At 43.3% G+C, this 16,121-nt stretch overlaps 1 protein-coding gene across 3 annotated transcripts in view; it reads left to right on the top strand.

The window, feature by feature from the left end:
• The window catches only part of dot1l (DOT1-like histone H3K79 methyltransferase), a 31,774-nt gene extending 16,424 nt beyond the window's left edge, over window positions 1–15,350 (top strand). Inside the window, exons 18-30 of one of the 3 annotated variants that reach the window (XM_050054260.1) lie at window positions 277–414; window positions 679–804; window positions 1,107–1,543; window positions 1,671–1,761; window positions 1,878–2,027; window positions 3,527–3,569; window positions 3,720–3,938; window positions 4,032–4,339; window positions 4,537–4,742; window positions 5,055–5,128; window positions 5,219–5,911; window positions 6,600–7,411; window positions 9,510–15,350. In XM_050054260.1, coding sequence (XP_049910217.1) covers window positions 277–414; window positions 679–804; window positions 1,107–1,543; window positions 1,671–1,761; window positions 1,878–2,027; window positions 3,527–3,569; window positions 3,720–3,938; window positions 4,032–4,339; window positions 4,537–4,742; window positions 5,055–5,128; window positions 5,219–5,911; window positions 6,600–7,246 — 3,132 coding nt within the window. In that variant the 3' untranslated portion in view covers window positions 7,247–7,411; window positions 9,510–15,350. Of the gene's footprint in view, window positions 1–276; window positions 415–678; window positions 805–1,106; window positions 1,544–1,670; window positions 1,762–1,877; window positions 2,028–3,526; window positions 3,570–3,719; window positions 4,340–4,536; window positions 4,743–5,054; window positions 5,129–5,218; window positions 5,912–6,599; window positions 7,412–9,509 lie in introns of all 3 variants that reach the window. The other 2 variants (XM_050054259.1, XM_050054262.1) reach the window with 2 other exon arrangements.
• The last annotated feature ends 771 nt before the right edge of the window (window positions 15,351–16,121 follow it).

Genomic DNA, 16,121 nt, shown 5'->3' with positions numbered 1-16,121 from the left:
TAGGCGTGCAACAATTTCGGACGAAAAAAACAAACTCAGTGTGCAAAGGCCTTTAGACACATGCAGCGTCCCTGTGGGTGTAGAAGGACATGTGCTATGTTTAAAGCTTCAAATAGACCCAACAGTGATTTGAGGTCACAATGATCAGACCCTGTGTACACTTCTACATCACTGCAGCAGGTCTGCGAAGAAGGGATTGTTACTGATGTTAAATTGTTTTGGCATTATGTATTTGTAGCTGATGTATGACCGTGTGTCTGTGTTTGTGGCGTGCAGCTGGGAGTGAAAGCCTTGACTGTGGAGGACCTGCTGCAGGCCCAGAAGGAGATATCAGCCCACAATCGTCAGCTGAAAGAGCAGACGAAGCAGCTTGAGAGAGATATGGCCTTGCTGAGAGACCACAGTCTGCTACTGGTGAGGCCTCAGGCATTGTTACTACAGTATGCTTTTGTAACCTCCTCCCTCTTACTACAGCATCACACCCAGAGTTTCAAACCTGTCACCATTCCTGCTGCTCTGCATTTGCGTAATGGTGGTTGAAGTTTCAGTTCAGCTGTAACTGTCGCAGGGGGTACTACACAGCCTTGCCCTTCAAGCGGATATAAAACTACATTTCATTTCACTCAAGCATTCTCTAAGCGAACAAATAACAGCAAGTGTGTTTTTGTTGTTTTCCAGCTGAAGTCTCGATGTGAGGAGCTGAAGCTTGATTGGGGCTCTTTGTGTCTGGAGAGTTTGCTGAAGGAGAAGCAGGCACTGCGCAGACAGATCTCTGAGAAACAGAGACACTGCTTGGAGCTGCAGGTACGCTGCCCGCCTCCTCAATTTGGTGGATTAATTACCAAATGCTTGTATCTCTCTCTTCCATCTCTTGTACACTCCTCCATACTTGCTGTGTTTTCTGGCCTCTTCTTCCATCCTTCCGCCCTCTTAAGTCCGTCCCACTGTTTTTTCAAAGGATATATCTTTGTCACCTACACTGAATAAAATGTAGCTTTCAGGAAGAGTTGATGAATTGCTGTCACAAACATTTTCCTAGACATTTCAGTATTGTTGTAGAGTGCCTGTTTTCTGGTGTAATGGCTCCCCCTGGTGTCCGTTTGTAGATCAGCATTGTGGAGCTGGAGAAAAGGCAAAAGCAGCAGGAGCTGTTCCACCTGAAATACAGCCCCTGCGACGGCTCCCCGTACAGAAAGAGCCTGGAATCACGCTCTTCCAATGACATGGACTCCTCTAAGCTCGGGCTGTCCTCGGTCCCAGCCCTCAATGGTGTCAGCCCAGAGCTGTCCATGAATGGCACCAGCTCACCGTGTTTCGACCGGGCCAACTCCAAGGGGGAGCTCCTTTCTCGCTACCTGCCCATCTCTCCAGACCACGAGATTGTGCCCACCATCCCTGATGCCAGGCAGAGGCAGCAAGGTTCCTCCCACGCTCTTCCTGATTACACACGCTTCTCCCCTGCCAAGATTGCCTTGCGGAGGCACCTTAACCAGGACCCCACTGCTTCTGCTCACTTGAGAGGCCCAGGGCTGAACACACACAGGTTGGTTGGCACTAAAACTTCCCCAGTGCTCAGCTATTTTATTTCCAAGGTCCTGAAGTTGCTCCTTAAGGCTACAGATAGCTTACTAGTTGAAGCTACATTTGCCTGTTTCTGTTTGTTTTTTCAGGGATTTGGGTGGCGTTAACTCTCCGCTCGGAGCCAAACTGAACTGCCCCTCTCCCAATGCATCTGATGCCCAGAATAAAGGCTTCGAGAGGGTAAATGTTTATCTCTCTTTGCAGTCTATGCACTTGCACTGCTGATCTGTCAGGACATTTTCTACCTTCCTTGCAGCTCTCTCTCACTGTTATTTCCGCTTTGTTGTCTCATATAGGGTGGTAAGGAGAGGAGCCCATCTGTTCAGGGTGACAACAGCATTACGAGCCTTCCAATAAGTATCCCTCTCAGCACTGTACACCCAAGTAAACTACCAGTCAGCATCCCACTGGCCAGCGTGGTGCTGCCTAGTCGTGCTGAGAGACTGGTGAGTGTGTTCAGTGTATTGTATGTAATGTAGGTACTGTCATAAGGTGCTACTACTGAGTGCAGATGTGATAAATGAAGTGTGCACTAGTGAAGAATTAGATTGATGTGCACGCAGTAAGATGTTCAAGTTAGAGTTGTGGTCCTTAAAAAGTCTGAAAATGTCTTAAATTCAGTTTTGTTGATAGTAACTAGTCTTAAATTTGGATTTGTGAGACGTTAATCACCACAAACATGTTATCTTATTTAATTTATGCATATTTTAATTTCTTAAAATCAATTTTTCTGATGTTTCAAATCTTTAACTTACCGCTGAACCTCATGCTACCTTTTTACTTTATACTTGATCTTACCTGTTGACAAAATGTAGCTTAACAGAGCTCCGTCTCATAACCATATTCCTATATGAGACCTACCTCTGCACAGGACCAAATATGTACTTCGCCTTACAGCAGGCATGTCAGAAGTCTGGCCCGAGGGTCAATTGTGGCCCAAGGCTTACCGCTACTTGATACTGGTTAATCAAGGAAGTTAACTTTGCACTTTTTCCATTCACCTCACAAGGGCAGTGCTGTCATACAGTGTCAAGACATGCACCAAGTAGGAGCTAGGGATGTAACGATCCATCGAACTGGGGTTGATATATTGATTAAATGATCAACAATCTAATGTAATGGATGCAAATTGAAAACATTGATCCTTATCATCATCTTTAGGATAGACTTTTATTTTGAAAGTCTATGTCACTGACCAACAGCAGCAGGCAAGCAGCCAAGAGAAAGACAATGAGGATAACATAATTTACTCTGGTCGGGCTTTTCATCCTGCTAACATCTCACTACAGTAACATTAGCTGCTCTGTTTAAACAATGTTCGGCTGAAAAAACGTGCATACAGGCGAGTTGTTTGGGAGATGCAGTGACTTAAACCAACGGTGTCGGGAACGTGGCAGTCTTTGTAATATTGCCACATATCGTATCATTGTCCAAAGAATTGATATAATGTTGTATCATGATTAAACTGGAGATTTACACCCCTAGAAGGAACTACCTAGAAAGAACTTTTTTCATAAACAGACAATAAACAAGAAAAGAAATGGTTACCTAGCAGCAGACATTTTTCGCAAAGTACTAGACAGTAAAGAAGTGCAAAGTTGACAGCGAGGGCCGCAGTTTTCAGAGGCTGTGGAAAGTTCAATACTTACTTACGTGACTTTAAAAAAAACATATGATGCAAGACCAGCAGACCCACAGATGTTTTTTATAAGAAAATAATAAGAAGAAAATATGATTTGTCCAAAAGTCAGTCTTAAATTTGGTTAAAAAGTATCTTGAAAAGGTCTTAAAAAGCATTGAGTTTAAGATTCTGATACATGTAGACACTCTGTGTTGATCAAATTCAAGTTGTTTTACCTTAACAGTCCGAGATATAATTCTTTTGAGATGTTTTGATACTGTGTATTTAGATTTTAAATTGTATTGCCTGCATTCATAATTTCAGAGAAGTACTCCGAGTCCTGTGTCTCAGGCAGGTCAGACAAATGGTAAGGATTATTCATCAACCATTAAATTATATTCATCAATATTACCGTAGAATGATCAGTTGCTTATTGTGACTGTTTCGTGTTTTATGTTCTATATTTGCGTCTTCTTCCTGTACATCCTTAACCATTAACTGTTTGGTCTCTGTTCAGGATATTCATCCAGCTCAGGGCTGATGAATGGCGGTCCCCATCCTGAAGACCACAATGGTGCTTCTTCATCACCTCCTCCACACCCCAACACTCCTCTGACAGGACCAATGGGCAGAGGAGGTCCCATCCAGAGCCCACCGCTCAGCACTGGCGGGGTGCTCCAGTATGCAGACGGACCCCCAAGGATTCTTCCGGAAGACGGACAGGATCGCCAAGGAGGTGAATCTGACACGGAGCCCCAGGACAGTGAACTGCGTAGGAGAATCTTCTTCTCTTCTTCCTCCTCTTCATCCTCGTCTTCCTCTTCGTCAGGCAGTGGAGGCAGCACGGCCGGAGGATCACGCCTCCACCATCACACTGGCAACAAGCAGGGATACCACAGTAACCATGGAAACCACCACCACCAGTCTCCCGGCACACAGCACACTCAGACACCCACGCATATTTCGTCATCGCACTCCTCTCATGGCCTCGGCTCTCAAGAGGGACGTAAGCGGGGGAGAAGGAAACGCAGCTCTACGGTGGCTGTCAACGCCAGCGGATCCCCAAAGAGGAGGTCGTTCCCCGGGCTCAGCTCCAACAACCACTCCTCAGGATCGCCACTCAACATCAACTCCATGGTGAGTCACCTGAACCCGATGTGATATTATATTTGTAAAGTTACATGTTGTTATATATTTTGGTTTAAATTGATAATTGAGAGTTTTTTTCTGTAAGTTATCACCACAAAGTCATTGTTGAATGCACAGTGTAATGGCTACAGAATAATGACACTACACATTTCTAAGTGTCATATGCATGTTGTTTGTCCCGACAGGTGAACAACATCAACCAGCCACTGGAGATCTCTGCCATCTCCTCCCCAGAACAATCAAGCCGCAGCCCCAGTGGGCCTGACCTGGACCAGCCTCCCATCTTAAAGAGAGAGCGCCCCCTGGAGCTCAATGGCACAGGTCGTTACTCCTCGGCCCCCAGCTCTGATGACGAGGACTCAGGATACCCTGCCGACAGCTCCAGCTCGCGGTAATACAGTGGTTGTAATATGAAGATAAGATAAACAACAGTGTACCCGCTAAGCTGCCCTTTTTGCAAAACAACTGGTCTCCTCTACAGCTGCAGGATGTTTTTCCTTTTTTCTGATGTTTTTTTAGGTTTTTTCTTTGTAACCAAGTGACCAATGACAATTTTTCCTTACCTTACTACTTGTATTTAATCTGAAGTTAGTGATAAAAGAATTGATTGCTTTAGATCTGTTGCAGTTTTTATAGAATTCAAACTAATTTTGTTGCTGCTTGTGGCTGTTTGTTCTGAATTTTTATTGTTATTTGTCTCTAGAATTGAAAGAAAAATTGCCACTATATCCTTGGAGAGCAGAGATGGACCTGGCAGACTCGGGGATGGTGAAAGAGGTAAGAAAAGAAAATGTCACACAATATAAAACATTAATCCTGCATGTCTGGCTCTTAATGCCAACCTGTCTGTCATTTTTTCTCCACTAGTCAGGAAGTCTGGTAGCAGCAGTGGTAACAGCACAGGCAGCGAGGCCTCCTCTTCGTCCTCTTTGTCCTCCACCAGCAAGTGGAAATCCACCTTTTCTCCCATCTCTGACCCCAAGCAGCCCAACTCTGACCTAAGACAGGGGGGCTCTCCGTTCGGCATGGGTGGGTCGAGCCGGGGCACGGACTCAGATTCTGACCACAAGCAACAGCATCAGCAGGTGAGGAAAGGAAGTGACGGAGAGTCGTCCAGCTACATGAACCCCAACCCCTTCCTCAGTCAGGAGGCAGGGCCCCGGGGTGGAGGTGGCGGCGGTGGTGGTGGTGCCCAGGGCGGCAGCGGCTCAGACCAACGCCAGGCCCTCCAGAAACAAAAGGCCCCTCGGGACTGGGAGCTGAAGACGAGCAGTAGCCTGGCCAGTCAGAACCTCTTCATATCTGCTGCAGCCAACAGCGGAGCGGGTATTCTGAGTGGGAAGGTGGGGGGCAGTCCTGTAGCAGTTTCCTCGACCACAGGATCCTCTGTGGGACAGTACCTGGGGTCTCAGTTCCCGCTTGGAGGGACCTCAGTCTTACAATCGTTGTTCGGGGCCCAGACAGGCGGATCCACGGTGAGTGGGACTCCGAGGCTTGTCAACGGACACTCTGCCCTGGGAAGCTTCTCCAGTGCTGGGCTGGCAGGGGGAGCGGCTGGAGGTGAGCATCATATAGACAAATTGATCATGTAACGTTTTACCTGAAGATGGGTTAACAGTGAAGAACTAGGTCGTAGTCTTAGCCGATAAAAAGTAGTGTGAATCTGAGGTAATGAACCAGGTAAGTGGAGGTCCAATGCTGCTGTCTTTCTGTCCGCCTCACTGACAGTTTGACTGACTGACTGACTCTCTTTGCTGCCTCGCTTTGACATGGACTGGCTGCTTGATGCTGCAGTGGGAAACACCCGTGGAAAATGCTGCATTTAAACACAAAAATAGGAAAATCTGAGCCAATAATTTGTACTGAAGCCATGAATGCTTTACACAGCTATTACACGACGATATTGTCATTTTCTGTGGGTGTATCTGTTGGATTGTATGTCAGAGTCATTTCACTCGTGAGCTGAAACCAACACAGAAATCTATTTTGCTATAATAAGAACCGTTTTAGTGCGAGCGCTAAATTGGCCGACTCATTTGCTGTAGTTACAGTCACAGTGAACTGACTCTGTTTGCTTTCTGTGTGCTTGTCTAAGACTTGCTTGGCGCTATGCACAACCTGGCTCAGTCCTTGCTTCTCTCTTTGTCCCCCTCCCTCTCGCTCTCTGTGCCACTTTTGTCTGCTCTCTCCTCCCTCCTCTGTCTCCACTCTTCTCGCCCTCCCTCCATTTCTGCTGTATGATTTGCAGGTATATTTCACCACGTGGTTCCCACAGTGTCCTCCCATCAGTTTGGGGTGACGCTGCCCACCTCTGGAGGCCTCAGCTCTCTGCTCAGTCTCTCCTCCTCTTCCTCTACCTCCTCCCAAACCCAGCAGCACACCACCCCCCAACCAGCCTCCACGCGCCTGGCCTCTGCGTCCTCACCTCTCCCCCACTCCCTGTCCCAGGCCCAGCACAGCCGCACCCAGTCAGTCCTGCATAGCCCCTCTCCTCCCACGCTCACCTTGCCCCCTCCTCCACCCCTGCACAGCACCTCCTCCTCCGCACCCACGCACTCTGACGCCCCGCCATCATCTCGATCAGACTCCCTCCACTCCTCCCGTCTGTCCCACTCCTCTCTCCACCACCAGAGAGCACAGTCATCCCTCTCCATCTCCTCCTCCACCTCTGCCTCCACTGCTTCTGTCTCTGCTGCTGCCGCCGCTACTGCTTCCCTCTCCTCTTCCTCTCTGTCAACCTCCTCCTCGTCTCGTCCATTCGCAGTGCACTACTCCCCCCGGCTGCCCCCTCCAACACAGGTCAGCAGCTCAGGTGGTGGCGGGAGCATGTGGAGGACTCAGGGCATGCATGGTACCTACACTACCTCCCAGCTCCCTGGCTCCCGACCTAGATAGGGTTTGGGGGTGAGGGGAAGGGGGAAGGATGAAGAGGGGAAGGGCGAAGGGCAATCAGAAGGTGGAAAGAGGGAGAGAATGAGAGAAAGAGACTGGTAGGGAGTGAGAGACACAGGATACCTGTTTTTCATTTGCTCCCACAAGCTTTTGTTCTGATTGAACAAGGTAAGTCAATTCTTTTAGCTAGTTTTAGATTCAAAGTATAAAAACTGTGCTGGGTGATGAATGGATTTTGAAAGTGACCGGATCATGTTGTGGATTATTGGTTGATTGCAGTTAGGGATGCACCGGTTTATCTGCCAAAACCTTGGTATCAGCTGATATTCACCTATCAGCAAATAATATGACATCACCGATGGCAGTGGCCTTTGTTTTTCTGTTGTGTCACTTACAATTTGCGCAGGCTGAAAAACAGGTCTTATGACTAACAGCATCCTGTTGTCCCATGAACCATAGAAAACATGTTTGGGATGAACAGAAATCTTCCCCACGACGCCTTCAGAACAAAAGGATGCAGTAAACTGACTATCGAGAGGACACACCCTATTGTTTCCCTGATGATGCTACACTGTGAACAATGAATCCATGTTGAAATCGGCAGGAGAAGAGCTAGTTACCCCTTTAAAACCTGAGCAAATTGACTTGATTTCTTTCAAAAACATAGGAAGAAGGCAATGAGCAACAACAGAAGAAATGACCCCAAACGACTGCAAGAAATTAGTAAAAAGAGAAAATTAAAAACAATAAGATTAGTTTTAAAAAAGAAAACGAACACACAAGGAAATGACTGGAAAAAAGTGCTTAAATGTAGTAATTTTAAATAAATAATCATGATGATAAATCTGTACCATAATTTTAATTATGTAATACTAAAAATTATAAATATAGTTTTTCCCTAGTTTTTTCTATTTTTCCCCGAGTTCAAAGGTTTACATACTTGGGAAAGGCGTCCGAAAGCAGCACAAGAAAAGTGATGTTGCTCCAGGTTAATGAGTTAATGTAAGCTGTTAGCAGCCGGTGGACAGAACTAACAGCTAACAGAGGTAGCATTGAGTTACATAATAGTGTGCTCAAGCTCTCTTCAGTAAAAAATAGTGTTTTGTGAACGCTGTGTTCAAATGTAATCTTGTAAAATGTAGATTTTGGCAAGAAAGTTACATAAATACAGCTGTTTGAAGGAGAAATTTCTGACAGCAATATAAAATAGATGTTAGAGAGGGAATTTTAATGTATTATATTTAGTACAAAGGCTTTTGAAGAATTTTTTGTTTGTTTGTTTTTAAAAGATATTTTTTGGGGCATTTTTAGCCTTTAATTGATAGGACAGACAAGCGTGACATTTTTAGCCTTTAATTGATAGGACAGACAAGCGTGAAAGGGGGAGAGAGAGAGGGAGTGACATGCACCAAAGGGCCACAGGCTGGAGTCAAACCCGGGCCGCTGCGGCAACAGCCTTGTACATGAGGCGCCTGCTCTACCACTAAGCCACCGACGCCCCAAAGAAGTTTTTTTAACGATTTCTCTAAAGTTTATATTCAAGGTTGTTTAATAAATTTGTGTGGATGAATTTGTTCCAGTGCTGCCGCTACAGCACGTGCATCACACTGTGCGTAGGGCACCAAAACAGCCCAACATGATCATCATCAATCATAATCATAAGTATAATATTAATTAGATTAGTAATGCTGTTATTAATACAGTCAGTTGCCTCACATACCTGCCTTCAACAGTGTAATAGGAATGGAAATGGTCTTGCTGTCATCAGCATCAGTGCAGAACTCTCACAGAAGCTGTCATATGATGACCTCATTATCGACCTAGCAGCCAGATCATGCAGATGTGTGTGCCTCTGTAGAGCCTCCTGTACCTGCTAAGAAATGCCTGTTCTATTGTTCCTCAGTAGTTGAACATTAATACAGAGCTTGTAAAGTTTAGTGACTTTTCTTCTGTCATGTTCTGTTTTCTTACTGGTTATTTATATTTATTGTAACAATAATAGTAACATTGATGATGAAAATATTCTTCAGTTTATTTAATCAAAATAGATTGTACACGTGTGTACATGCGTGCGTTTGTGTGCTTGTTTGCTTGTTCTATAGTTAGTTCTGTCTCTACCAAAACAAAGGTGTCTGCCACTGGCCAAATTGTTATTTTTAACATTATTGGCCCGGAGTTTCACAATCGGTGCATCCTTAATTGCTGCTTAGACTCTGTCGCCCACAGAAACACTCATCATCTCTTTCTGTCTTCTCTGATGTTTCAGGTAATTGTTGAAAACTACCTCAAAATTAAATAAACTATGCAAATGTCCAGGTGTGGACCAAGGCACTCTCCTCACTCACTGGTGCTTCGTAACGTCTGCACTACCCAACCGCCTCCAAGACCGGCTTCTGTACTGGGATCTCTGAGACTCACACACACACAGACACACACACACACACACACACACACACACACACACACTAACCACCACTATGGTCACCTTGAGCAGAATTCATAGGTACTGGTCATGTTTCTGTGTAGAGTGTGAAAATGTACTGGCTGCTGCTCAGCATTGAATGAACTTAATTATCAAGATGTCTGGTTTAAATTAAAGGTGCTCAGTAGTTTGACCGTGTGTCTCTTTGTCTTAGTCACTATTATAGCAACTAGCAAAATAATCTGAATGATTTAATGTAACTTGTAAGAACAGACTGAAGCACATAGTCCACCTTTTTCTGAATCTCATCACGTGTCACGTTCCCTCCAAAGTTTCACCTCATACGAGTGCATGTGTCTACACACTCGAAACACACACACAGACCAGTTCATTGAACTCTGCTCGGATGTCATGCAGTTTCGCCTCTCTGCATGTATGCTCTCTTATCTCTGCTCTCTTCCTTCTCTTAAATTCAATATTTGTTGCGACATATTAGAGTATTAGTCAAGATGAGGAACTTAGTATTTTGGTCTAACTTCACACTGGATATTAAGATACAGTTACTCATGTAGCAGAAGATGTGCTATTCCTGGCCGGCTTGTTGACGCCCTTCAAATTGTTCATGTTGGTGATTTACAATATTTTCATGTTTAACAAAATGAAACATGCCTTACTTCCTGTTAAAGGGATAGTTTGGATTTTTTAAGTGGGGTTGAGTGAGCTACTTACCCATAGTCGGTGTATTATCTACAGTAGATGTCGGTCGGCACGCCCTTAGTTTGGAGAAGCAGACAGGAGCACTGCCACAGAAACTAAGCAATGTACTTCTGTGGATGGTGGCAGCAGCAAAACTTTTCAAGCTACCTAAAAAAATCAAGATCACTGAAAGTTCATACTATATTCAGGGTATTTTAATGGCTTTACCTTGCTGTCAGACAGCCATTTCCAACAGGTAAATGAAGCCATTATCACTGCTCTATTCAAAGATTCCTTTTGACAAAAACAGTAATTTTACCTCACAGACCTCGGAAGCTGCTGGTCTACAGCTGCATCAATCAGGTAGTTTGCTTGAGTGATTGTGGTTCTCAGTGACTCGCAAACGTGTCAAGTTTGAAAAAACACTATTTTCAAGTACAATGAATTTCCAGCATAGAGCATTCATTTTGAAGTGCCGTTTCCTGCTGTAGAGTGAGTGAGTGACGGACAGCATCTTGACACAGACCGCAAACCAGTTTGACGACATGGACAAACACAAGTATGATGCTGAATATGTTTGCGGACCTTGAACTAATGACTAAGGACAAATCTGGACCCCGTGGCTGGACCAGTTGGGAACCACTGTGTTAAAGGGTTTGTTCAGACTCACCAAAGACACACATTAACACAAAAAAACTAACTGATTGAGGCAGCGGTAGACCAGTCACCAGCAACTCCTGTGTTCTGCGAGGTAAAATTAGTGTTTTTGTGAAAGGAGAGTGGCGGCTTTGAAGAGAGCAGAGACAACAGCTTTCGTTAACCATCAAAGAGGGCCGTCTGAGGACAAGGTAAAGCAGTGGAAATATAGTGAACACCAGTGTTTCTCAAATGGTGTGCTGTGGCGCGCAAGTGTGACGTGATGCTAATCCAGGTGTGCCGTGGGATTTTGTGATAACCTCACATTATTTTTGCAATATTCCACTGGGCCTTTTCAAGAAGTTATGAATGAATTTTAATCAGCGATTTCAATATGTTGTACACAGCCGTTCCCCAATAAAGAGGCAAACTCTAGCAAAAAATTTTAATTTAATTTAATTTCACCTCACCTAACCGTCACAGGGAACCTATTTGTCACTGTTTGTTCATTGGTTTGGTTTGGTGTGGTTTGGTTTGGTAATTTTAAGTGTGTGATATATCAAAAGCCCTGAATGGCAGCCAGTGTGAGGGATGATAACAATTAAAAGGAGAAAGCGCTTTATTGTGCGAAGAAAATTACAACAAAGCCCCGGCAAAGACGACCTACCACCGAAAGAAAAGAAAAAGTTGACAGTATCACAAAAGCTACTTGTCTTCTTTTTTCTGTATTTATTGTCTTATGTCGTGATAAGAGTGGTAACACAGGTTATAGAAGCTATTGTGCACAGATATGAATACAGGTGTGCCTTGAGATTTTGGCTTGCCCTTTAACTGATGAAGATTTTTTTTAGGCGGCTTAAGTACGTTTTGCTGCTGCCCCCATCCACAGCAATACATTGCTTCGTTTTTGTGGCGGTACTCCTGTCTGCTTCTCCAAAATTAGGGTGTATCATTTGGCTTCTACTGTGTGAAACACGCTGACTGTGGATATGTACCTCATACAACCCCACTTCAAAATATCTGAACTATGCGTTGAGTCTCTTAACTGAAAAGCAAAGTGGTACCACAATCAGAAAATGGTTCTGGTTGTGTCTTTTTAACTGGAGCAAAACCAGTTAAAGTCACATTATAAGTGATGAATATAGTTTTTCTAATATCAGATATTAAACATATCAGTTAAGGTTCTTTGTTTATGTCAAAAATGATATTTTCAGTGTTTTGTGACAATAATCAGGCGGATTTAACGTTCTCTAAATGAACTGAAGAACATCAGTGTGTTTTAAAGTCTGAACACAACAATGATCTGATTTCAGACTAATTTGAGAATACGGTGAATCAGCAACATTTCAGCAGGTGCCAATGACGCCGAGCCGAGTGCAATTTCATTTGTTCAAAGGACCCCATGAAATTCATAATGAGATGGTGCTATGTCGACATTGTCAGCCGCTTTGTGTATTTATTAACATTTCCTTCTTCCGTCATTTTGCTAAATCACACTACCATGTGGGAACGCAGCCGAAATACCCTTTACAGCAGGAATTTTTAACTCTTCTTAAACTAAACGTATTTATGTCTGCTGTCGGGACACGCAGGTGTAAGCAAATACAAAGTGGACACATGTATGTGGGACTACACTGCATACAGTCAGTACAAACACACGCACACACTCATGCATGCAACTCCTCCTCACACACTGAGAAATCAATGAACCATAACCACAACAAACTACTGGACTCTCTTCACACCTTTTTGTTTTCTATTTTTTTTTTTAATTGTGTAATTTGTTTTTTTGTAAACAATGTCTGTACTGTGAATGTGATTCATTCTCCAACTGTATAGTTGTGTATAATTTAGATTATTATATTTATGCTGTCAGTGTCTCCATTTGCCTTGGTATTTGTTTTTCTCTTTTGTTTTTTAATCCTGAAATGTGTTGACATTGTAGAATGCAATAGCGTGTGTACTTGACTCACAGTCTGAAAACAATGGTGCTAACTTTGGACTGTACCTGATCTTATTTATTCTGTCGTGAAAACATCACAAACAAATGGAATACTTGGTGCTGTACACAGGGACATTTGTAAAAGCCATTTTCTGGCGTTTCCTTTCTCATATTTAATATGCTATTGTCTGGTTCTCTGAATGCCTCGTGTACAACTGTGGGCACCACCCTTCGATAAAACTACTCTGCAACAGCTGGCTCAGAGGTGTGAGGAACTCTGTTTCTCACGCCGCGGTTTAAAACAGAAGTCGGCTGCTTATCTGTTAGTGAACAAGACACACTGTTTTTGTATATAAGTTTTTGTTTTTCCTTGTATGTCTCTCCATCATAAACAGAAAGGTATATAAAATATGTATCTATACAGTCTATATATATGAGTATATATATATATATATATAAGTATATATATATAAGTGAATAGAGGCGCTGGCATTGTGACCTTAACTCAACCTGTTAAACAGGAGACTTGAAGCCAAGGAGAGTGAAGCATTGCCACCACAGGACCTTAACAGATGGTGCCTAACAACATGGCGGCACAACAGCACCTGGATCCTTGTGACACACCACAAAGCTGTGTGTATTTTAACACAGACAGACAACGGTGCTGTGGGTTGAACAGATTCCAGCACTAGAACTGTCTTCACTTTTATCAGATGTTTTCTTTTGTTTATTTTTATTTTGTACCAACCCAGATCCTGCAGGAAAAAATGGTGCTTCTGTTCCAAACAATGGCAATTCAGATCTTACAAACAAAAATCTTCACTGGTGCATACAGAACTACGTGTCAACCTCTTACACACACTGTCTGTCTTTAGCTGTCTCACAGACAAGGCCCTACCTTGTAATGTGAGCGTATCGTGTCACTGCAGAGACACGCTGACGTAGAGCTCTTGTGTTAGGATGTGTGTGTGCATCACTTTTGACGGGAGTGAGAGCAGCCAAGCTTCCTTTTTTTCTCAGATAGTGGGAATACACGTAAGCTCAGTTTGTGTGTGTGTGTGTGCTTTTTCCTACTTGCCGGTGCATATCTTAAGGGAAGATTAGACTAATAATCAAAGCTTTATTGTAAACTCCTGTCCTGTGCACTCACACATGTGTGTCTCACCTGTGAGTGTTCACGTGAAAAGAAGAAAAGTCATTTTAGATCATAATTAGAGACTATAGTCTATTTGTTACCAGCACTGAGAGGTCTTTTGTAATTATTGTTGATGCTGTTTTGATTTTCTTATTCTTGGTGTTTGATACAATTGCAGTTACATGTTATGCTTTTAATGGTGTCTTCAGATTCCTGTCGGTTTTTAATACTACTAGTCAGACAGACAGCACGGTGCTATCCTTCACTTAAAACAAGGAAATTGCAGCTATTGATAAATACTACTCTTCTCCTGTTGTGCTGCAGGGTTTTATGGTTTAATAATCTTCAACACGAGCTTGCCTGGCGGCTTTCTGATGGTCCGGTTTAACCTACGGAAATTTCTCTAACCTGGAGTTGCTGTGCTGTGTGTATGTGTCAGTGAGAATAGCTCATGGGAATGACAAAACATTAACAATCATTGCAGATTTCAACCAGTTTTGTAGCTACTTATGTAATCAGTCAAAGGGATGAGGTGCTGTTATTCAAGTCCTTTGGCGTACGAGCGTGATTTGAATCAAAGCTTCTATGCAGTTCTCCGTCAACGTCCATCCTGGTACATTATTAATAATCTGTGAGAGCTTTGCAGTCGAGGCCGTTTACTCTAAATCCTGCCAAAGGTCTTAACTCAGGAACTTCCCAGATGGCTTGAAACGATGTAAACAATTTTCTTAAAACTACTGCATGTCACAGATTTATTCACCATCCTGTGACATCATGAAGTCCCTTTCTAACCCAACTCAGGACCCAGACCACCTTTCAGCAAGTGAGGTCAAATTAAAAAGTCTCAGATTCTCGCTGTCACATACACCTGGGCGTCTCCAGTGGAATCCAGCTTTATGAAGCTTTACGAGTCCAGAAGCTGTGAAATGGCTACAACTTTCAGCATCTTCCTCATCTCACAAATGCCTCTGTCTAGATTTGTGTCTCCAAAAGAAAGAGGTTCACTGTCCTCTGTTTGGGGGAGTCTCCCCACACACAGGACACGTGTGACCTGCAGTATGTGTACAGTGATCTCTGATCGGTGAAGCCAGGGCAGGTTTGAGGTGCAATAACGGCAAACCTACTTTCCAAAAAGCCCTGGGTTTTCATGAATTGTTACTGTTCGGTGTTGGTGCTTTTATCCTAAGATGTTATAATGAAACAAATGGAATTCATGTTTTTCCCCCCTGCGTTTTATGATTATTAATAAAAATGTTTCATATAATATTTGAATTAATTTTGTTGTGTGAAGTGGCTTTGATGTCTTGTCCAGTTATTTTTTCCCCTCATAGAAGACTGCTGAAGTTTACACATAATAATAATTCTGACCAGATTTTAGAAGCAAAAAAACAGCACAAACATCTCCATGATGATCGTAGTAACCTTTAATCTGTATATTTAAAACAGCAAAATATTTCCACCATATTATCTATAGTCTCTAAAGGGACAGTTCACCCCAAAATCAAACATACATATTTTTCCTCCATATAATTCCTCCATGAAACTGCTCACAACAAGGTCTGTGGATTATCTTGAGTAACCAGGTCATGATTTCTGGAAAGAGACATTGCTGTTGAGTTTTTCAAATGTATTTATTTCAAGCTTTGAGCACCACAAACTGAGTGCCATCTAGTTCCATTATATTCAAGAGAAGGCAACTCCCACCACAACAAGCAACACTACAGGTAAGAGGAAAAATGTATATTTTGGGGTGAACTGTCCCTTTAAAAACAGTCCTTTGTCTTCTTCTCTGGTGGAGTAGTCAGTGAGAAAGTATTGCAGCAATGGAGGACTCTCACATAGAGAACAAAAAACAGACTTGAGTCTTGATTTTAAATGTTTTAAGGGTTTTGCAACATGGACTGAAATATTTGCACATTTTTTCACTGTCTGCACTCAGCAGCACAGCCCTGTAATGTATCTAAAAGAAACATTTAAAATCCAGACTGAATCTCTGATTTGTTCTCTGTGTGTGAGTCCTGCTTTGCTGCATCACACCATCTCTGTC

This window comes from Epinephelus moara, chromosome 10, assembly GCF_006386435.1.
Source record: "Epinephelus moara isolate mb chromosome 10, YSFRI_EMoa_1.0, whole genome shotgun sequence".
Lineage (NCBI taxonomy): Eukaryota > Metazoa > Chordata > Actinopteri > Perciformes > Serranidae > Epinephelus > Epinephelus moara.
This window is presented reverse-complemented; position numbering and strand designations above follow the sequence as displayed.